The sequence below is a fragment of the Lissotriton helveticus genome, chromosome 6, assembly GCF_964261635.1.
Source record: "Lissotriton helveticus chromosome 6, aLisHel1.1, whole genome shotgun sequence".
In the NCBI taxonomy this organism is placed as follows: Eukaryota; Metazoa; Chordata; class Amphibia; order Caudata; family Salamandridae; genus Lissotriton; species Lissotriton helveticus.
Genome location: NC_136067.1, coordinates 118,888,124 through 118,912,386, shown reverse-complemented (window position 1 = coordinate 118,912,386; position 24,263 = coordinate 118,888,124). Strand labels below are relative to the sequence as shown.

General features: G+C 46.1%; 1 protein-coding gene across 1 annotated transcript in view; it reads right to left on the bottom strand.

Moving 5' to 3' along the window:
• Positions 1-24,263, bottom strand: part of LOC144762327 (uncharacterized) — a 107,683-nt gene that overhangs the window by 21,328 nt on the left and 62,092 nt on the right. Inside the window, exon 2 of the mRNA XM_078647489.1 lies at positions 8,583-8,691. Within this exon, the coding sequence (XP_078503615.1) occupies positions 8,583-8,691 (109 nt within the window). The remainder of the gene's footprint in view (positions 1-8,582; positions 8,692-24,263) is intronic.

Sequence of the window (24,263 nt, the reverse complement as noted above, 5' to 3'; positions counted from 1 at the left end):
AGCCCCTGCATGCTGACAGGTAGTTATGTGTGACTCCGGCCTACCCCAAAAGTGATGACTGACGCCGTGGTGTCATCCACGCACTCTGACGTCAGTTTCTTCCTAGACGCCATTCATGCACTCGGATGCGAAACCAAAGAGTGTTCATTTATTCTAGTGTGTAGATCTCTAATTTGGGACCTTTTTAGATGGAAGAGCGTCCATTCCACAGAACAGGAAGCTGGAAGCGTGGTGAGGAAACTGCAGTTTGAGAGTTTCCACCAGAAAAAGCGTTACTGAAGGTAAGTAACTTGTTCTTCTGATGGATACTTCTAACTGCAGATTACTCACTTTTAGTACCAAAGCAGTACCTCCCAATGTGGTAGGTTGTGGAATGACCAAAACGTCCATGGAACAGCCAAAACCCTTCCCGGTGGTCCTAGCTATCAAGGCAGAAATGCTCTGTATAAGTGTGCAGTGACGCTCACATTGCAGTCGGGCAGAGATCCAGGACAGGCACTGCTAAAGCGGTGGTAGCAGCCTTGGTCCTAGTGGAATGGGCCCTCGAGCCTTGAGGAGGCTGCTCCTTTGCCATTGCGTAGAAAATTGTAATGCAAAGGAATATCCATCTGGACACAGCCACCTTATGATCTGCTTTGCCTTTCTTTACCCCATCAAATCAAAGGATAGGATAGGATAGGATTCATATTTATAAAGCGCACAAATGCAAACAGCGTCTTGGCGCTAGTGTAAGTGAGGGGATGCTGTCCAAATGTCGAACTATAGCTGCGAAAACAGCAGCGTCTTTACGGCCTTCCTGAAAGTTTGATAATTAGACTGCAATCAGAGATTAGAAGGCAGCTTATTCCATAAATGAGCTGCCTGGTGAGAGAATGCTTTCCCCCCCCCCATCTTACTCTCCGGATTTTATTTACTTGCAAAAAACAGGCATTACTAGATCTTAACATCCTAACTGGTGTGTAAGGCCTAAAAAGTCTCTGCATGTCCTTAGCTCCTCTACCGTAGAGTGCTTTATGCACAATGCACAAAGCCTTGAATTCTGCTCTTTGTTGTACAGGGAGCCAGTGAAGAGCTCTGATTCCCTTTGACGTGGAGCTACCTTTAGGAATATTCAGCAGCAGCCTAGCAGCTGCGTTCTGCAGCGACTGTAGTTTATTACTCTGGGCTTTATCAATTCCCAGAAACATTGCATTGCAATAGTCTAATTTAGACAGCAAATGACTAGGTAGAAACAGGACGATGTGAGACTATTTACCTGCGTTGAGAAATTGAGCTGGGTATCAAAAATTATCCCCAAATTTCTCACCTTAGAAACCGGCTTAGGGCATTCTCCTGCACTAGTCGGCCACCACAAAGATTGTCCTGGCTCAAATTCCATGATCTCTGTCTTATCGGTGTTAATCTTTAGATAGGCTTGGTTCATCCAGGACAGGATATCCAAAAGGCATCCATGAAATCTGGCTGCTGTGTACTCGGGTTGTTTAGCCACCGAGATGATTAACTGTGAATCATCCGCGTAGGACACCATCGCAAATCCATGATTCCTAACAAGTCTTGCCAGTGGTGTGATATATATATTAAAAAGTGTTGGCGAGAGTGCTGAGCCTTGCGGAATGCCACTGGGGAGAGTGAAACCATCTGATTGCATTCCCTCCCAAACCAGTGTCTGTTCTCTATCTTCCAAGAATGATGTCAGAAGGGACAGAGCTAGGCCGTTAATACCAATGTTTTGTAACTGTTGGATCAGTACCGAACGATTTACCGTGTCGAAAGCTGCCGACAGATCTAGCAGGACAAGGATCGCCTTGCCCCCTTTGTCGACAGTCTTCCGAATCTCTTCCGCTGCTACGGTAAGTGCAGTTTCTGTAGAATGGTATGTCCTAAAACCATGTTGGGACAGGTCCAACAGATCATTGACTTCTAGGTATTTTGTAAGAGTATTATTTATTGTTTTTTCAAGCACTTTGGCTGCCATTGGGAGGCCTGCTATGGGGCGATAATTCTTATATTCCAACGGGTCCAGAAAAAGATCTGATCATCAACCCGATGGTCTTAGGTATGATCGATATATAAGCTGACAACCCAAAATAACTAAATGGACCTTTGACATTGACTTCATGTGACAAGCACCTCCTAAAACAGTGTGAGTTCGTTTTTGATCCAGAAAGACAGCAAGTTTCACTTCTTGGGCTCACACTCTTCGATCAATAGGAGGTAGCTAGCAGCAACGTTGTGGTGGATCTGTTGGAGGTCATGAACTAAAGTTTTGGTATTAGGTAGCACAACTTTCTTTTCTATTTATTTACTTTTGTAGCATTCGCGGCATGTCATGCTTTAGCTTTAAACATGTAAAGTTAAAGCTAAAAATAAAAAGAAAAGAAAGGCTGGCAGCCGCCATGTTGCATGGCAAAATACTTATAAGTACCAAAAGGTGAAACCAGTTGCACTGCAAATGCTTGTTTTAATGGCTGCTTAACAGTTGACCTTCAGAGTGAATTGTTGTTCTGCTCTTCAATGTTTGAGCCTCCATCTGGTCCAAGATACTGTATGGCGGAATTATTTTTTGTTGGTCATTTAGGGATCAAAACATCAAAGAAAAGATTTCTCCAAGAGCTATTGAAGTACGGCAGCATTTAAACATATGTAAAATTGTTTAGGCGATACAAGCTTTGTGCTTAGACACCAGGACGACAAACAATACAAATCGGCCATTTATTTTGTGCATCTGATGTGAACGTCACTGGGTACTATGACTGATTTAGTGGTTTTGGTGGAATACTACACTAAATAGGTAAAGTGATGCGTGGTCTGTGAAATGATCAGAGCACGTGTAATCAATTTTCTGAATTACTATTGGCTCTTGCAACAGGTAAAAGATGGCAACTCATTTCAACCAAAATTAATCCTGTCCTTTTTTGTTAGAGGTGAGTGAGAAACTTCCCAGTGTGGTACTTTATAAACTACAGGCCATTTGATAGAAAAGGTAAATAGTTTAATAAAGGATAGTATCCGATATATTGTGGCACTTGACAAGATTTAGGAGGGTGTTTACAACAGTACCACTAGTTAGCGGGATGCATCTTTCAAATGTAAATGATCCCAACATGAGACCCAGCTCTACACACCGAATCTGGGGATTCCTAGATAAATACATATATACAGCAAATCAAAAGGGAGAGAGAGGACTAGGTAAGCCAGTCCGGGTCCCCTGGTTATATGTAGAGATATCAATATAGGACTAGCTATGTTGTGTTAGAGGAAACTCAGAAGGTATATCTGTAGGCAAACCCTTAGGTTTGGTCATGAAGCCCTCACACACCAACCTAGTTGGTGTCATGCTTCATCATCGGGCCCACCACAGTGACACCGAATGTGTCCCGGGTGTGCTGCGACTCCAGATTACTGAGGAGCTGGTATTCTTACTGAGTGTGCAGTGTTGGTGAGAATGAAGATGAAAGGTTTTAAAAGCTATACAGGTGGTCCCAGTTCCCGAGGGTAAGAGGTAAATTTAATACCTGGGCCCCTGTTAGCAAGATAAAAAGGCTGTGGACGATGTGGAGTATATTAGGGGCTCCTACGTCCTTGTGGTCTACATGTTTCAGCCAGGCCTTTTGATTAAAACTGGCTTTCCTCAGGACCAAATGAGTATGTGTGGGTGAAAATAAACTATATTAAGTGAAAGTGTGTGGTAAAAAAGTGTTGCACTCGCTAAGGTGCCGTACGTGTAAGAGGGGGATTCCCTCTGCTTTACTGTACATAAAACACAAAGACAGTACAGACATACAAAAAGAGTCATTGAGAATGGTATTAACCAAAACACAACAAATAGCCGGCTTCTGGTGTGCGTGAGCGACCTAGAGCGGCAAGTAACAATGCCATGAGTGTGCCATGGCTAAGGTGAACTATGGCGGTTAAATATTAAACGCAGTGGCAGTGGTGGGCTACACAGCGAAACAGGCATAGCGTGAGGTACAGGTAAGTATGGTACATAATTCCTCACACTTGCTACTTGCTGTTAAAGCCTCATGGGTCACTTGGCAGGGAGGGAAAGAAGATCCTAAATGTTTGTAGAGGATTACAGTTAGGATAGTACCTGTGGAGAGAAATTGTTGCTTACCCAGAGCGTTGTGCAGAGATCAAGCTTACTCACGGTATTTCCGATCAGCGGTTCCTGCGACCTATCGTCCTGCTCCAGTGTCCCGAATGAGCTTTGCCAGAGTCAGGTATGGGCTTAAATAGCCGGTTTGATTGTTATCACCTGGAGAGGGGAGAGGGCGCGGTCGCGTTTCCTTTTTAGAGCGCGGGCGCTGGGAGCTAGCGGTCTGCGCGTTGCGCATGCGCGATGTGAGGTTTCCAGCGCATGCGTGGTAGAGGTGTGTGCGAGCGCTATCCATTCGCGCATGCGCCATGGTACCAGGACTAGGTTAGCATTGGTAGTGGCATGTGCGCGCGAGTGCGTGCGCAACTGGGGCAAAAAAAGGAAAAGAAGCCCGTGTGGGTCTTTTAAGGTTTAAAAAGCAACAACAGCGATTGCAAGGTATATAGGCAAAGAAGGCAATTACAGAGTAGGGACAGATCACGAGTCTGAGCGCAGACAGGGATACTGACCAATACTTTACATAGGAGTGTTTATCTCGCCAGAGCATTCCACGGGATGGAATCATTGAGCCCCTCTATATGGGTAGAAAGGCGATAAATCCAGCGTTGCTCTTTGGTGAGCAGAGTCTTCTCATCACAAGCTGAAAGTGCGAATTGTTCGATGACCGTCCAGGTGAAATCATTCGGGGTGTGATTTTGCACGATGAAGTGCTGGGTCAGTTTGCTGATGTTTTTACCACAGCGCATGGTGCTCCTGTGTTCAGTCATCCTGGTTCTAACCTTCCTGGTCGTCATGCCTATGTATCTCAAGCCACAGCGACAGGTGATTAGGTATACTAGGTTAGATGAATTACAGTTCGTGAATTGTCGTTGTGTCCAGGTTTTACCATCTTCCAACGACAATGTTTTGGAAGGGGTAGTCAGGTGGCAGACGCTACAGTTGTAACATGGTTGGTGGCCTGTTAGTTCTGGTAGGCCCCAAGTGTTTAAAATTGTATGGCCGGTTTGCTGTGTTTTTCTGGGTCTCGTGGTTACCAGCTGATCCTTCAGATTTTGTGCTCTTTTGTAAGCAAAGCGGGGGAGGTCCCAGTTCCTCGCGCCTGAATTGATGATCTGCAGCAACCTCCATGACTTCAAACACCAGTCCAAAGCCTTGGTCCACAAGTTGGGAGACCGTGGCTACCCATCCAGAATCATCACAAAATCCTGTAAACGAGCACGCAACCAAAACAGGGAGGCCCTTCTTGAGACCGTGGTCAGACCACCAGAAACACCCATCATGACGTGTGTCACCACCTATAACACCGCCTCCAATCAGGTCTCCAGCATAATTCGCAAAAATTGGAAGATCATCAATTCAGGCGCGAGGAACTGGGACCTCCCCCGCTTTGCTTACAAAAGAGCACAAAATCTGAAGGATCAGCTGGTAACCACGAGACCCAGAAAAACACAGCAAACCGGCCATACAATTTTAAACACTTGGGGCCTACCAGAACTAACAGGCCACCAACCATGTTACAACTGTAGCGTCTGCCACCTGACTACCCCTTCCAAAACATTGTCGTTGGAAGATGGTAAAACCTGGACACAACGACAATTCACGAACTGTAATTCATCTAACCTAGTATACCTAATCACCTGTCGCTGTGGCTTGAGATACATAGGCATGACGACCAGGAAGGTTAGAACCAGGATGACTGAACACAGGAGCACCATGCGCTGTGGTAAAAACATCAGCAAACTGACCCAGCACTTCATCGTGCAAAATCACACCCCGAATGATTTCACCTGGACGGTCATCGAACAATTCGCACTTTCAGCTTGTGATGAGAAGACTCTGCTCACCAAAGAGCAACGCTGGATTTATCGCCTTTCTACCCATATAGAGGGGCTCAATGATTCCATCCCGTGGAATGCTCTGGCGAGATAAACACTCCTATGTAAAGTATTGGTCAGTATCCCTGTCTGCGCTCAGACTCGTGATCTGTCCCTACTCTGTAATTGCCTTCTTTGCCTATATACCTTGCAATCGCTGTTGTTGCTTTTTAAACCTTAAAAGACCCACACGGGCTTCTTTTCCTTTTTTTGCCCCAGTTGCGCACGCACTCGCGCGCACATGCCACTACCAATGCTAACCTAGTCCTGGTACCATGGCGCATGCGCGAATGGATAGCGCTCGCACACACCTCTACCACGCATGCGCTGGAAACCTCACATCGCGCATGCGCAACGCGCAGACCGCTAGCTCCCAGCGCCCGCGCTCTAAAAAGGAAACGCGACCGCGCCCTCTCCCCTCTCCAGGTGATAACAATCAAACCGGCTATTTAAGCCCATACCTGACTCTGGCAAAGCTCATTCGGGACACTGGAGCAGGACGATAGGTCGCAGGAACCGCTGATCGGAAATACCGTGAGTAAGCTTGATCTCTGCACAACGCTCTGGGTAAGCAACAATTTCTCTCCACAGGTACTATCCTAACTGTAATCCTCTACAAACATTTAGGATCTTCTTTCCCTCCCTGCCAAGTGACCCATGAGGCTTTAACAGCAAGTAGCAAGTGTGAGGAATTATGTACCATACTTACCTGTACCTCACGCTATGCCTGTTTCGCTGTGTAGCCCACCACTGCCACTGCGTTTAATATTTAACCGCCATAGTTCACCTTAGCCATGGCACACTCATGGCATTGTTACTTGCCGCTCTAGGTCGCTCACGCACACCAGAAGCCGGCTATTTGTTGTGTTTTGGTTAATACCATTCTCAATGACTCTTTTTGTATGTCTGTACTGTCTTTGTGTTTTATGTACAGTAAAGCAGAGGGAATCCCCCTCTTACACGTACGGCACCTTAGCGAGTGCAACACTTTTTTACCACACACTTTCACTTAATATAGTTTATTTTCACCCACACATACTCATTTGGTCCTGAGGAAAGCCAGTTTTAATCAAAAGGCCTGGCTGAAACATGTAGACCACAAGGACGTAGGAGCCCCTAATATACTCCACATCGTCCACAGCCTTTTTATCTTGCTAACAGGGGCCCAGGTATTAAATTTACCTCTTACCCTCGGGAACTGGGACCACCTGTATAGCTTTTAAAACCTTTCATCTTCATTCTCACCAACACTGCACACTCAGTAAGAATACCAGCTCCTCAGTAATCTGGAGTCGCAGCACACCCGGGACACATTCGGTGTCACTGTGGTGGGCCCGATGATGAAGCATGACACCAACTAGGTTGGTGTGTGAGGGCTTCATGACCAAACCTAAGGGTTTGCCTACAGATATACCTTCTGAGTTTCCTCTAACACAACATAGCTAGTCCTATATTGATATCTCTAAATACATATATACGACAGACACAACTTCCTGTAGATGATACTTCAACGTCCCAGGGCAGAAGGCTTAAAGCTAGGCAAGAGTTTTTGGCAAATCCTTAAACTGTGCAAGACAAGCAGAGGATCCCAGAAGCACCTGCAGCAGGTAAAAAGAAACCAGAAGGCCTGGAATTTATTGAAGGATCAACAGTGGTAGACACCAATGGTCTTTGCAGTCCTCCGTGATCATAACCTGTGCGTTATCAAAATTCAGCTTGGGTCAACTGCTGCTTACCCGGCACTTTCGTTAGACATTGCTGAAAACGATAGGCCATGACAGCCAACTTTCCAACTTATTTTATGAAGGGAGCGGGTGCCGTCGCCATACCCTACAAAAGTGAATACTGGGCTACAAATGCTGCATTGTAACACGATTACACCAGGCAGGAAGGACGATTACACCAGGCAGAAAAGCAAGCCTTGAGGGTCACTATTAATGAACAGTGTCCTCATAGGGAAAAGGATGAACCTAGGTGGAAATTATAAGCACACTGGTTGCCATTTAAACATTCCTCACTTGGTCTCAATAACCTCATAGGGTAATTAAACGTATCCTCCATCGTGTTCTTTAGGTACAGTCAAGCCACTGTTACACAATGGTTATCTGGAAGGAACAACCTGTAAATTATGTCGTTGTTTGGGCACCTTTGTAATTTAATAAAAACAGACTTATTGGTACATCATTCTCCAAGCCTAGTCTATCAAGAAAAACATTAGGAAACGCATGAAGAATCCTTCTCAGAGAGAGACGCTAATCAGTCACTATCAAAGATTAATTATTACTAAATGCAGTAGCACTTATTCTAGATCTTGCTGAATATTTAAATATTTAAAGATTACTTGTAAGTACCAATTGTTTAACATTGGTCACCAACATGATATGACTTACCCTAGAAGCTTGGTGTACCAATCACTGTTTGTGATACAACGCACATATTGCTTCAAAGCACGGTTACAATTTCTTACATTTAATCAATAAAGTAGATTAAAAAGAGCAGAATTTGAGACATGTTAACATTCTAACTACACAATAGAGGGGAGTTAACTTACAAGAACAATCATGACAAGAGATAATCAACTTTTAAATTGGTTTTTAAATAGGACAGACCTTCCTTCTGTGTGATGAGCTCTATCTCCTCTTCGGTCTTGACGACAATGCGTAGCTCATTGTGCTGCAGTGAAAACTCAGGGTCCTCTTTTTCCAATTTGATTTTAATCTGAAATATTATCATCATTGTTACCTCTAAGATGTAAGACATATACACTTTTACCATTAGTACATACAATTTTGTGCATTTGTACGAAGAGTAGTTGTAAACAGCAGCCGTCAGGCCACTTGCGTGTGTGTGCAAGCATCTGTAGATATGGATGTACATATGTACGGGTATTTGTCTAGCACAAACCTAGCAAAAAGAAAACATATGGGGTCAGAGCCAAAAGTACAGTCAACATGTGATTGGTGGGGTAGCTGGTTTCTAGGAATAAAATTGGAAGTTAGACAGTGATAAAACTAATTTCAGATTATGTTAACAGACATAATTAACTAATACAATTTGGAAATGCCAAGTCTCAGAAGTCAGGCATGCCAGTTCTCAGAAGTGAGGCAGTGAGTCACTTTCAAAGGGACTGTGAGGGACTACAATCCAGTGGGGATGGGTCTAGCAGCCCACTTTCTCTTGAGGAGGTAGGATACAAGGGCCAGAATAATTTTGAAAATGGAACTTTTATTTTGTTTGACTTTTTTCTCCACAGAGATTCCCCTATACACATCATTGTCATTTTCATGGATAAAACATCCTTTACAATATTCTCAAAATATAAAGGCTGACAATTCCTGGTACAACCTGAACTCTAAGCCAAGTTAGAATTGTGTTCCTCTAAGTTTTGGATGTAAAGGGCACCTCAAGGGAGGAATGTGTATCAGTTCTCTTGAAATATAATTAGTCTCTAAATGTGGACTTACAGTGGAAGCAATCTAGGGGTACATTTAGAGACAAATTATCTTGCAAGAGAACTGATACACATTCCTCTCTTAAGGTGTACTTTAGATAAAAAAACGGCATACACATCCATGGAATGGAATAGGAAATATATTGGTAGGACCACTATAACAATTCTTAAGTCTGTTAGAGCGTGTCCTAAGTGCAATCAGATGCCGTCGTGCACGATGGCTCCTTCCTGCACGCCCATGTTGGATGCCCTCAAGAATGTTTGGTCTGACCCAGTGCCCAGTACCCGCCTCACTGTACACTGATTCTTGTGGGCGGCACATCGAGAAGATTGCAATGCCTGCACTGTCTCTTATTTCTGGTTCTTTCACTAGAGCATGTTTTATTACAAGCATTTACAATGCAATAGGTCTCGCAGCAATAAAGTTTGAGTTATTGGCATTGTGTATGACAATGACAATAGTTATAACTTTTGCAAATGTGACACCTATAGCATTTGTAATGCAATATGTGTTGTATTACACAGAGTTAATCAATCACACGTGTTTAAATCAGTGGATAGGAAATGCTACATAAGGCCGAGGACTACAAGGTGTAGGAGTCACGTGTTATCTACACTGATAAGCAGTGTTGTTTAATAGTGCTTGCTCTGAAAAAGCACAAACTCAGAATGTAAAACTTAACACCATGGTTGGGGGTTATCTTTAATGATTTGAATTGATTTGTATCCAAATTAACCATTTTTCCAACATTAGGATAATAAAAGGATGGGGAATAAAATCTTAACTGCTCATGGTTGAATCTAGGAATTTTAGGATCTCAGTACATGTGGAAAAATAATCAAGAGGGTTTAACATTTTAACCAGCTCACTCACAATAACATGAAAAACAAAGTGATGATTAAACATATTGGATCTGTATAACCAGGACCTGAAAAGACGGGGGGGGCGGAGTCTCTCAAAGGGGCGTGGCGATGTAATTAAGGGCTTCTGTCCTTACATTCAGATATATAAAGCAACAAGTAACATTACACCTACAACAAACCGGCACTGTTGTGTTTGCCAATGGTTGTTAGTTGCGTAAGATAAAGAAGCAACAACTATGGCTTCGTTGTACAGACTATTGAAAATGCTTCTGTTCTGAAATGAGACAGTAAAATAACTAAAAGGAGTCTCTGAAGTTACCTCAAAGGCAGTGAAGGGTGGCACTGCTGCAGAAAATAAGATGCATGCAACTATGGCTTCGTTGTACAGACTATTGAAAATGCTTCTGTTCTGAAATGAGACAGTAAAATAACTAAAAGGAGTCTCTGATGTTACCTCAAAGGCAGTGAAGGGTGGCACTGCTGCAGAAAATAAGATGTTTTTTCCAACATGAGGGTGAGGGCAAAAATGGAGAGCCTGATAGGGACACGTCTCTCTCAGCCCCTGCTTTTTATAGCTGCTGTGCTGACTACAGGCAGGACCTGGCCCACTTTAAGCCATGAAGGGGATGGCAAAATGGAGGGCCCGATAGGGACACGTCTCTCTCAGCCCCTGCTTTTTATAGCTGCTGTGCTGACTACAGGCAGGACCTGGCCCACTTTAAGCCATGAAGGGGATGGCAAAATGGAGGGCCCGATAGGGACCTCTCTCAGCCCCTGCTTTTAAGAGCTGTGGTGCTGAGCACCGGCAGAACCCGGCCCACTTTAAGCCATGAAGGGGAGTGCAAAAATGGGGAGCTTGATAGGGACCCTTCTCAATCCCTGCTTTTTAGAGCTGCTGTGCTGAGCACCGGCAGGACCCGGCCCACTTTAAGCCCTGTGTATAACTAAATTACTCTAAGATGAGGGAAGCTTAGGTAACGAGGACCTCTCAGAGACCCCCGGGAGGCGGCGCTATGGCGGCACGTACCGAGCACCAGCAGCCGGTCCTCCGTCCGCAGCTGCGCCTCTAGGAACCGCTGAAGCTGCTCCGGCCGCCGAACCAGTCCCGCGGGGGCCCGTCCGCCCCGTACAGCCCGTCCCAGAACCGCACCGAGGCATACAGCGCGTTGGAGCCCGGCGGAGCCTGCATCTCTGCGGCCGGTGAGCGGAGGCCAGCGGGAGGAGGGCGGTACAACTGCGGGGAGGGGGTGGAGGCCGCACACAGGGCAGGTGATACCTTCGAGGGAGGGGGCGAGGGCACCGGCTGATCGGATGGACTGCTCTGCGATTCGGCTCGAATCTCGGAGGTCATGAAAGTAAGTGTAACAAAGTACCTTAATGTGTAATTTTTGTTTTCATGCTTCACAAAAAGAGCTTTGCAGTCGCATTAATTGCTATCAAGCACTGAGGACACTTTTTTTCACATTCATCAGTACGCTAGGAGAAAATGGACATTGAGTTTTTACTCTTGAGAAGCCCTCTCTGCCTCGTTAAGCTCGACAACAGCTTTCCATCTATTCAGGGGGCGTAGTGGAGCTGGGACTCCAGGGGGCTCCATAACTTACACGAGCAGTGCTATGCCACCATCACAGAATGGACCTAATTTCCTTGGCTTTGCTCCAATGCAAAGCATCTCGCCGTCTCACATCCCCCGCTCTGCATGTCACATCGGTTTTGCAAAAGTGAGCTCGAAGCACTGAAACTCCCCTCCCTAGCTGCTTCCTGCAACGAGTCGTATTTCTATGCCTCCACAAGTTAATGGGGGAGAGGCAGAGAAATACGCCCAATATACAAATAACCGACCATTTTAACTCGAGTCTCAAATATTTGCATGAAGTTGTTTTCTGAAGCCTTGCCTAGGTCTCTGCAAGCAGGCAATCACGCACAGTGGGGTGTGGAGGGAGGTGGGCGAGTCAACGAATGATCAAAACGCTTTGTCGTTAGACCTAAAGGCGGCAGTTTATTCAAACAAAAGCTGAGACCTCACGCAGGCAGCCAATATCAAGGCACGATCCATTTCTGATTGCATAAACACAGCAGTAGTCAAACCAACTGAGTATAAAGCCGGATTGCTACGCAATAATAACCAGAGGTGCGTCGTACTCACAAACCGGCTGTGCCGAGGCGCGTAGCTCGGAACGTGAACCAAACAAGCCGCGCGACGTCAGCTCAAGCTCACGCGCGCGACCCAAGGCGCGCGTCGGAATCCGACTCTGCCATGCGTCTGAATGTGCGTTCGCAGGGAGCCCTAACGAAACCTGCCGTGGGGCGGGACTTCCGTCTACGGAAGCCCGCGCCCACGGAGTGCCTGGGCAGAAAAGCAGTGCTGGTGATGCGGGGCTCCCATGCCCGAGGGAGAGCCCAGCGGAGGCTGCAGAGTCCGGCGATGCGGTGAGTAGGGTTAGTTGGGGGGGGGGGTGTCTCTGTATGTGTGCGTGTGTGTGTGGGCGGGGGCGGCGGCGGGGGGGATTGTCTGTGTGTGTGCGCTCGTGTGTGTGGGGGCGGGAGCGGCGGCGGGGCTGGGGAGGTGTGGTGTGTGTCTGTATGTGTGCACTCGTGTGTGTGTCGCTGTGTGCGTGCGTGATCCATGGTGACTGAGGAGCCTGCCGGAATCGGAGCGCGTGCTCACGCGCGCGACCTAATCCGATTCCGGCGTGCGCGTGCCAGTCTCTTGTCTCCTCTGGGTAGTCCTTGAAAGCTGAAAGGACTGAAACGATTGCAATAGACTCGCTTTGCGACAGCAGGGGCTTTGCCCCTGCAATCGCAGGCGCGAGACCTAAAAAAACGCTCAGTAACGGAGAACGATTACCCAAGATATCACACTCATATAAATTTTTTTGTTTTAAAAAAAAAAACGCTCCTTGCTTGAGAGCGTTTTTATTTCAGTGAATCAATTGCACAACATTACATTAATTTGTATCGAAACCGCTTTAACCACAAAGTTTTCTACTTCAAGATGGCGACTGAGGTTGATGATCTAGTGCACCTTCATCAGTAGCGTATTAGATGTGCGCACAATGTGGCCACATCTGAAATAGTTCCTGTCCCCTCTGGTTACGCTGCCATCTGAGGAGACAGAGCCGGGGTAGGTCGCACGGAGGACGCTACTACGCATCCGAATAACTAGACATCAGCATCAATGTTACTCTTCCAAGACCATGGGAAGACACCTTCAATATTTAACAAGCTGTGTTTTTCCACCGCACAGGGTGCAAAATCATAGGGTTCCTGTGTCATCTCCTCGTGGTGTGTTTGTGATACCCTAATTGAATACGTTTGATTGTATCATCGAAGTAAGCCTCAGCCTTCGTTTTTCCAGGATGTAGCTTATTGCACCACAAGATGTTTGCGATTTGTTTGTCTTTTTATGTTCTAGGTTTTCTCCAGGTTAAGGTACACCATGACTTTCTTACCTGTTGTGCGACTAGTCACTAAACCATGATTTGGATTTAGTCAAACGTAGAGTAAGTTCTTTATGGAGGTCCTGAAGAATCGTCGCATGATCACTGGCTGACATACACAGGTGAGAAACATGTTGATCCCTTTTTATAGAACAATTCCTTTACGAAGCTTAGGGGGACCATTATATCCTTAATTAGAACCACATCTTTTTAATTGGGTGAGCAAGCTCTATCATTAAATAGTGTGACCCTGAGCATCTCTTAACCTATTTTAACCCACTTGTTTCACCACTCTACACACACTAATCAAGCCCACACACCATCACTTCATCAAACGTCTAAAGGAAAGATCTCTGGCCCCTAGTGGGTGCGAGTCGGGCATTGCAGCGCCGGCCCGATGAGAGGTTAGCCCAATGATGAAGCATGACACCCATCCAGGTGAGTGAGGGCTTTTGTCCTATTGGAGCACACCCCCTCTACTGGAACTTTAAATCCCCTTCTCTTGTTATCTTTCCTTAAGGAACTACACACCCTTCTTACCTCTACCATTACTGCTGGACCTGATAAGCTCCTGGTACCTCTTCGTTGTAGAGATGATGTAAGGTGACCATCTTGAAAGACCATCAGGTCTTCTGAAAAACAGCAGGGAGTGCCCTAAATGAACTATCTGAAACACTGACTAGTCTGAGGTAATCTCACACTAACTCACCGCATAATTCACCACCTACCCCACTACAGTTATATTATTGCAAATTTAGATCAAATCTTCAATGTCCTACAGTAGAGAGCATGGAGGAAGATGAAACTTGCTGCTGGTGGCAGCCTCCGAATGTTTGTTTGCATCTTTGTAGTGGTTAGTGAACAGACGAGGTGATGGCTGTTGTTTGCTGATACGACCATATGAACTGTTTTAGTCGCAGAACTTTAATGCTGGAGAGACCGGCATGTGCGAGTGGCCATATCAACGGTGAAGTGGTAATCCTGCTCTGTTTCAACCTTTTCTAAACTGTCCAATTTCTACACAAACAGCTGTTGCCCAGAGAAAGGAATGTTAAAGAGCTGAGGTTTGAAGAATAATCTATGTAGACATCTAGGCGTACCTTCTCAGGATTACACCTGATAGACAAAGCACACCACACGTCCACCATATCCAAGTCTGCACACATTCTTACCATCTTTTGTAAGTTGCATAGATAGTCAAGTCAACTATGTTTAATGCATCCAAATCTGCCACTTCCAAAAGACAGTCTGAACAGTGAAACTTCAGGCAGATGGTATTACATGCCCTCAGTGCTAGGCAGCCTGAAGAGGTCCTTGTGGCCCAGTGCATGGGCAGTCTCTCAGGAAACATTTGGGGCCATATGTAGGTAATCTACATTTACCGATTCTATAATACCGAATTTTACTGATTCGGTATTTTAGAATCGGTAAATGCTATGTAGGAAAAAATTCGGTAAATTTTACCGAATCGGTAAAATTCGGTAATTACTGATTCGGTAATTCCCGTTCATTCCTATGGGCCTGGAGGCCCATAGGAATGAATGAGAATTACCGAATCGGTAATAGGGGGAAGACTTACAAGGGTGGCAGGGTGTCACATTGACACCCTGTTGCACCCCTGAATAGTGCATAAGTGCACATGTAGCACACATACATGCCCTAAGGGCATGTATGTCTGCCACATGGCACTTTTGGAAAAGCACAAATTTGCTTTTTCAAAGGTTTTCAATATTTACCACCAACTTGTAGTTGGTGGTAAATACTGAATCCTTAAATTGGTTGATTGATTGATTGATTGATTGAAGCTTTATTTCGATATAAAAAAATATCATAAAAGCATGGTACAATGATAAAAAACAATAATTAGACAAACACATACTATATACAAGAGTAAAACATTGCAACAGCGGTTAAGACAAGTATTAAATTAATTGTGAAAGTCTTTTCGTTCGAATAGTCCAGGACCATTTTAAAAACTTTGACACACCACAAGCCAGAAGTGGACGTGTGTCGGACATTAAAATGCGCAATGCCTCTTTGTAATGCCGGATACCTAAATGTCTGCATACAGGTTTGAGCCAGTGTCGCCTCGGCGCTAAATAGGTCGGGCATTCAAAGCAAATGTGGGCAACCGACTCAACTCGTGTTTGACACGTCACACAGAAAGGAGAACGCTGAAGGTGAGTTTTCCAGCGGGCGGTCAATTCATTTACAGGTAGCGACCCAGTTCTGAATCTGAAATACAGGGCTCGGGCTGAGGGATTGGATATGATATCAAGGTAGAGTTCGTAAGCCACCACATTCTTGATCATCAAAAAGTCACTGGTGGTTTTGCAATGATTAGGATCAGTTGAGGTTTTGTAAGATATCCACTTCCAATAGAGCTTCTTGAGGGCAGCTTTAGGAGGAGCGCTCCTGGATACCCAGACGAGGTGATGGCTGTTGTTTGCTGATACGACCATATGAACTGTTTTAGTCGCAGAACTTTAATGCTGGAGAGACCGGCATGTGCGAGTGGCCATATCAACGGTGAAGTGGTAATCCTGCTCTGTTTCAACCTTTTCTAAACTGTCCAATTTCTACACAAACAGCTGTTGCCCAGAGAAAGGAATGTTAAAGAGCTGAGGTTTGAAGAATAATCTATGTAGACATCTAGGCGTACCTTCTCAGGATTACACCTGATAGACAAAGCACACCACACGTCCACCATATCCAAGTCTGCACACATTCTTACCATCTTTTGTAAGTTGCATAGATAGTCAAGTCAACTATGTTTAATGCATCCAAATCTGCCACTTCCAAAAGACAGTCTGAACAGTGAAACTTCAGGCAGATGGTATTACATGCCCTCAGTGCTAGGCAGCCTGAAGAGGTCCTTGTGGCCCAGTGCATGGGCAGTCTCTCAGGAAACATTTGGGGCCATATGTAGGTAATCTACATTTACCGATTCTATAATACCGAATTTTACTGATTCGGTATTTTAGAATCGGTAAATGCTATGTAGGAAAAAATTCGGTAAATTTTACCGAATCGGTAAAATTCGGTAATTACTGATTCGGTAATTCCCGTTCATTCCTATGGGCCTGGAGGCCCATAGGAATGAATGAGAATTACCGATTCGGTAAATACCGAATCGGTAATAGGGGGAAGACTTACAAGGGTGGCAGGGTGTCACATTGACACCCTGTTGCACCCCTGAATAGTGCATAAGTGCACATGTAGCACACATACATGCCCTAAGGGCATGTATGTCTGCCACATGGCACTTTTGGAAAAGCACAAATTTGCTTTTTCAAAGGTTTTCAATATTTACCACCAACTTGTAGTTGGTGGTAAATACTGAATCCTTAAATTGGTTGATTGATTGATTGATTGATTGAAGCTTTATTTCGATATAAAAAAATATCATAAAAGCATGGTACAATGATAAAAAACAATAATTAGACAAACACATACTATATACAAGAGTAAAACATTGCAACAGCGGTTAAGACAAGTATTAAATTAATTGTGAAAGTCTTTTCGTTCGAATAGTCCAGGACCATTTAAAAAACTTTGACACACCACAAGCCAGAAGTGGACGTGTGTCGGACATTAAAATGCGCAATGCCTCTTTGTAATGCCGGATACCTAAATGTCTGCATACAGGTTTGAGCCAGTGTCGCCTCGGCGCTAAATAGGTCGGGCATTCAAAGCAAATGTGGGCAACCGACTCAACTCGTGTTTGACACGTCACACAGAAAGGAGAACGCTGAAGGTGAGTTTTCCAGCGGGCGGTCAATTCATTTACAGGTAGCGACCCAGTTCTGAATCTGAAATACAGGGCTCGGGCTGAGGGATTGGATATGATATCAAGGTAGAGTTCGTAAGCCACCACATTCTTGATCATCAAAAAGTCACTGGTGGTTTTGCAATGATTAGGATCAGTTGAGGTTTTGTAAGATATCCACTTCCAATAGAGCTTCTTGAGGGCAGCTTTAGGAGGAGCGCTCCTGGATACCCATGCATCACCAAGACCTAAATCCCCTGAGAGCTGTTTCACATCCCTCAGCCACTTTATCTTAGACCACCCCCATTAGAGCATAACCTCTTGTAAGCCATTCGCATATGAAACCAACTCAGGCACACGCCACAGGCGCGCCCAAAGTAGCAAAGGGCGTAGTTGGGCTTGGTCCTTAATCGATCTGCAACCCAAATCTAGGAGTACAGGAACTGTAGGTGTGCTCTGGGGAAGGGCCATCAAGTCCTTCAGAAATTTGTTCTCAGATCTAGTTAGTACTTCCAGATTACAGGTTCCCCACAGTTCCGCCCCATACAAAGCAGCATTAACCCCTCTTGCTTTATAAATCTCCATAACTGGGGCGATGGGCTTAATAACAGAGGAGCGTTGCTCTTTAAGGAGTGCTCCACCCACCCTTTTGTGCCCAAGTAGCATCTTCTGGATGTGTGAGTGCCAATGCATTGAGTCCGTGAGACGAATGCCTAAATAATCAAATTCGGACACCCTCTCCAAGGGCACAGAATTTAACAGCGGGGGACGGCCCAGTTGTTTGGGTTCAAAACCAAGAATTTAGTTTTGGTGGAGTTGATAATCAAGCCCCTATTAGTGCAGAACTCCTGAAAGCTATTTAAAAGGTTCTGCAAGCCCATGGGAGTCTTAGAGATGAGGAGGGTGTCGTCGGCAAAAAGTAAAGTCGGGATGCGCTTTCCTGCCAGGGACGGTGCATCTGCAGGTTTACTAAGCAGGTGCTCAACCACTCCGTTCACATAGAGAGAGAACAGAGTGGGAGCAAGCACACATCCCTGGCGGACGCCCCTTTCCACTGGGATCCTGTCAGTTTTCTCGCCGTGCACACCCCACCTCACCTGCACAAAGTTGTCAGCATGGAGCCTCACCAAAAGGGAAAGAATGTACGGGGGCAGACCCATCTCTGACAAAACCCTCCACAGCCCCTCCCTCGGTACTAGGTCAAAGGCAGTCTTCAGGTCAATGAAGGCCAGATAAAGACTGCCCTTGCCCAGCACCACCACCTTCCAATAGAGCAGGGCCAATCGAAAGGCCTGCTCTATGGTTCCTGTGCCCGGGCGAAAGCCCGCTTGGTAGTCCGATAGAATGTTATTATTGTCTACCCACTGGAGCAACCTCCCCAGAATCACTTTCCCAGCCACCTTTTGTGTTGAATCAATCAGGCTTATAGGCCTTTAGTTCACAGGGTCGTCCCGGAACCCCTTTTTAGGTCGAAGCACGACCTGCATTCAATGCGTAAGCATTGATTGCAGTGTGCTTCGACAACTATTGCTACCCGTTTTTGGGAATGTGGACAGGAGAGGGTGCACGAGCGCAGATCTGCTCGGTTTTGACCTCGTGAGCGCGCACGGCGCCGTGCCCCTCTCCTGCCTCATTCCCTTGCGCAAACACTCTACACTCACGCATGCGCACATACACACACGCACCCTCCCTTAAACAGACACACGCGCACTCCAAGACACACACACACACACACGCACGCACGCACACACACATACACAGCCCGCCCCCCCCCGCACGCGCGCAAACACATGCTTCCCTCCCCACCCCCCGCAGCTCAGCAACCCACTCACCGGCTTCCTTAGTGCGGCGGCTCTCCTCAGCTGCAGGGCCCGGCAGCAGGAATCTTCTTCCCTCCTTCGGCACCGGGGCGCAGGGTAGGCTTCTGCCTGCTCCGGTGCTCCAAACAATCGCGGCTCTTCCGTGGGAGGCGGGGTAGGCTCCCGCCCTCCTACTTCCTGTTTCCGGTTGTCGCGCCGGCCTGCCTGACTTCCTGGTCGCAGGCCGGCAGAGTGACGAGGATGTTTGATTTGCGGTATTTATTTATTTATTTATTTATGCATTTTTATATAGCGCGGACTTTACCCGAAGGCGGTATTTATTTATTTATGTATTTATGCATTTTTATATAGCGCGGACTTTACCCGAAGGCGGTATTTATTTATTTATGTATTTATGCATTTTTATATAGCGCGGACTTTACCCGAAGGCGTCAGAGCGCTTCACATTAGGAACAGAAATGAAACATAATGAGAAACATTACAAAAGAACAGGTTGCAAAAACATACGTTACTTACATAAGGTAATAGTGACAATTGTGAGCAAACAAAATACATGAGGTAGTAAAAACTATGAGCAACCAAAAATACATGAGGTAGTAAAGGTAATAGTGACAATCGTGAGCAAACAAAATACTTGAGTAAAAATTGTGAGCAACCAGAATACATGGGTAGTAAAGGTAATAGTGACAATCGTGAGCAAACAAAATACTTGAGTAAAAATTGTGAGCAACCAAAATACATGAGGTAGTCAAAAGTGCACAAGAGGAAATGAAAGTGACAAGTGTGCAGTTATAAGAGAAAACAGAGTATAATTAGAGGTATAGTCCTGCAATAAGTGCTAGACACTCAGGCTCAGGAACAAGCGTTACATGGGCAAGGTGGCACTTGTGCAAGTATCAAAGGCAAAGACATGTGAGAGGTAGCAGCCGTGTGTTGCAAGGGCAGAGTGGTGTGTGCATGTTACAAAAGGGCACCGAACACCAGTACATGGAAAATACTGCAAAAAGGCAGACCCTCCAATCACAGGCATACACTGGAAAGGCACTTCCATGGTCATGGAAAGTAGAAATTATCAGTAGTGGGAAGTCTTACTCACAAATAGCAAGAGGACGTGAATTACTTTTGGAGGTGTCTCTGGAGGAGGAGAACTTTGAGGTCCCTTTTGAAGGCCTGGGAGGAAGCGGTGGTCCGGAGCTTTTGTTTTGTCCTCTCGCGGTTTGTAAATACAAAACATATTGCATTACAAATGCTATAGGTATCACATTTGCGAAAGTTATAACTATTGGCATTGTAAATGACGAAGCTATTAATTTAGCTATTTAAAAAAAAAGAAACATAAATAAAAACTTTGCCATTTACAATACCAATAGCTCAAACTTTCCTAATGCGAGACCTATTGCATTGCAAATGCTTGTTGAATATGGGGACGACCTCCGCCCCTTTCCGAGATTCGGGGACTGTTGCGCCATTATTGATGGCATTAAGTAGAGAAGAAACCAGCTTCCCCCACTCATTGTGGTTAGCACGCAACAGATCCCCCGGTAGGCCGTCAGGAGCACCAAAGATTTTATTACACTCACTACTTCACTTGGAGTAAAGGGGTCATCCAATACATCCCCCGGTGGTTTGGCAAAGTGAAAGCTATTATTAGGGGTATTCTGTGTGTTCCTCTTGTCGGTGGTATATAAAGAGAAAAAATGGTTAAACCAAGTTTGGGCTGGGATGTTGCATGTGATGCGGCTATTTGGAACTCTCTCCCAGTTGAGATCCGCATGCTGGAGGATCTTTTACAGTTCCGGAAAGCCATTAAAACTTTCTTATTTTAGTTCCCCCGTAGTTGTTACTTATCAGCTTTTGTGTTGGTAGTGTTGTGTTTTTTCTTGTCGGGCGCCAGGACGCTCCTTTGCTGGAGCAGCTGTGCGCCAAATAAAAAATATTAACATAACATAACATAACATAACATAACATAACATAACATTAGGGTGCTGTCTGGTCTGTTCCTGGATCTAATTAGATTCCAGAACCCTCTGGAGTCTCTTTCCGCACTGGATACCATAAGGTCAACCCAATACTTCTCCTCCCATTCTTTCTTTACTGCACTAATAGTCTGGGTATAGGCTTTCCTAGCAAGCCTGATCTCCAGCGAGGATTTGTTTTTAACAGCGATAATCAGGGCAGATTTTAGATCCCTACATTTTTTGGTAAACCAACCTGGATGGTTTTTTGGTCTCTTGGCAGACCCCGCTGGGGGATCTCTGCTAGGGAGTAGGAACCACTTGCCTAAGGCTTTAGTTAGATTACAAAAAAGAGCTGTCACTTCGCTGGGTGTTTGATTCGAGGAAACCAATTTAGATTGGGCTGTTGTGAGTAAAGCCCCTATAGCTAACATTTTGCCTTCATCCATGGCGATCCTGCACCACTTCAGATGCCTCCCACAATTAGAGGGTAGCGTTACTGGGGAAGATATTAAATTTGGTGCCATGCACCCACCCAGTTCCCCAGGCCATAAAGGGAGCAGAGACAGGGAGAGGGGATTGTGGTCACTATCCACAGTGGATAGAACCTCCATGTCCCGCACAGAGCTCCACAACTTGACGTCGAGGAGAAAATAGTCTATCCTCGACGTGTGGTTCACTCTGTTAAAGGTGTGGGCTCCCATGGAATTCGAGGGCGTCCTCCCGTTCGCTGCCCTTAGCCCAAATTCCAGGGACAGCGAATTAAGTTGCACAGCCCGTTGGGACCACCTCTTAATAGGTGGGATAGTTAAAGTAGGTATACCACTCCTGGCGTCTTCGTCGGCAATGCCCAGGATGTCCTCAGATGCAAGGGGCTCAAACGTGCAATTGAAGTCCCCTGCAATCAAAGCATGTGAGCTAACCGGACGCCCATTCAGAAGTCTCTCCAGGCCCAAAACAGTGGGTGACTTCAAGTCCCCTTTCGGGCCCCTAGCATAAATATTGATAATATCCAGGGTAAGCCCTCTCTGTGTCCCCTTAAGAGAAATGTAAAGCAAGTCGGGGGAATCGGTCACGTGCTGCACAACTTTGCAGCCAAGCAAAGCAGCAACCCAAATGAGGAGGCCGCCTGAAGGTCGACCCTTCCCTGTGGTGGAGGGGACTGCAGGTACAAAAAAAGACGAGTAACCCACCTTGTGGCGGGGTTCCCTGCTCCACGTTTCCTGGAATATGCAAATAGAGTGAGCCTCTACAAGGGTATTCCAGTCTGGTAAGTCCAGTTTCCTATCTATACCCGCAACGTTCCAGCTGAGAATCCTAAAAATTGGATCCGCCACAGCTGGGACCAAGCGGGATTCAGGCCTAGCACTACCTGCATTCCCAATAAGGATTGGTGGAGAGTCCGCCCTTGCAGATTTCTTGGATTTGGTTACAGCAATACTAGGTGCTAAAACTCTTAACGATCTAGGACGTGAGGGAGAAGTAATAGAAAAGGAGGGACTATCACAGGTGGACGAAGAAAGGGGATTGGTACTATATGGACCTAAAGCACGGGCCACAGAGCCCACTATTGGGCTCAAACAGGAGAGAGTGTCCCGGGGACAGATATCAATTCAGTAGCCAGGCACCCTCATGTGATTTCCTGGCCATGAACACGATGGATAAGAAAAGGGGTAGTGGTAGCTCTCCGGGAAAAAGGAATCCTGTCTTCCACCCCACCCTTGGTGGCTAGAATACGAAATACGTGGGAGCCCGGCATAAAAGTAATTCAGGTCCACTACTCCAATGCCCTCTCCACCTTGGGCTGGGTGTTGGTTACAGATGAATGGAGCAACCCTGGCATCCTTAAAATTCACCACCACAGAGTCCCCCTGAATTTGCTTATGGCCGTTCCCCACCCACCCTACCCTCCTAACGTTGATTATCAGGCCATCCAACTCGCTGGGGAGAGGTCTATTTACTCTTAACCAGTGCATAGATTTGTTTTTAAGCGCCTGGTAAGGTTCATGCTGGTCGGCCTTTAATGGCGGGACATTGGTGAGGACAACAACATAGGGAAGACTCTCCGGTGGAAGATTGATAGAGGGGAGTCTCAAAACCTCGCTCGGAGGTGCAGAAAACTGCTGTACGGCAGGGACAAATTTACGACTGTTTGTACTGGGTTGGTCTGAGCGGCCTATAAGGGCCTTTCTCGTGTCCTGTACATTCGCCCGCATGGTATTGGTCCCTTTAAGTTTGTTTCAGGGAAAGCGGGTCTGGCTGGCCGTTGGCCGGATGCCACCGACACACTGTTACTGAATGGCAGCGTACCATCGATAGAGGAAGACGGACCCACCAGAGTCGTAACTTGCTGCAGAGGTGCAGAAGTACGAGCCGTTATAGGGGTCGGCTGGAGTGGTTCCACCTCAGGCGCTGGGGCATCAAGGTAAATTCTAGCCTGGTCGCTATCTCTAGAAGAGTTCTTGGCCTGTAATTTCAGCAGGGATTTGAGTGAGAAAAAATTATCCAGAGTTGACTGCTCAAATCTGTCTAGACGATCTGCTATATCCTTAACCCTTTGAATTACAGGGAGGATCATTGACTTTAACAACTTCTCCATCTGTTCTATGGGCGGTGTAGAGGATGGAGGGCCAGTAACAGTCGTACTCTCTGGAAGTATAGCCAAGATGGGCTGGTCTAAGGTCGTGCTATTTCCTTCAGAAGGTATCCCAGGGAGTGCCCCCACCCTCCCCGGTGCCACAGGATCCTCCCCATTGCCAGTATGTTTGACATTGAGTTTCTTGGAGCGCTTAGCCGTCCTTCCCCTTGTCCTGTTGGTGAGTCTTTTTATTTTGTGGGCAGGATTTCCAGAACCCCCAGCACCCTCCACTCTCCCATTAGGGTGTAAAGTGCTCACGGGAATAGGCACTTGGGGGTGGATATTGGCCTCCTTTAAGCCCCCAAGCGATAAGGAGGGGCTAACAGGTACCAGCAACTCAGGAGGAACCGGGA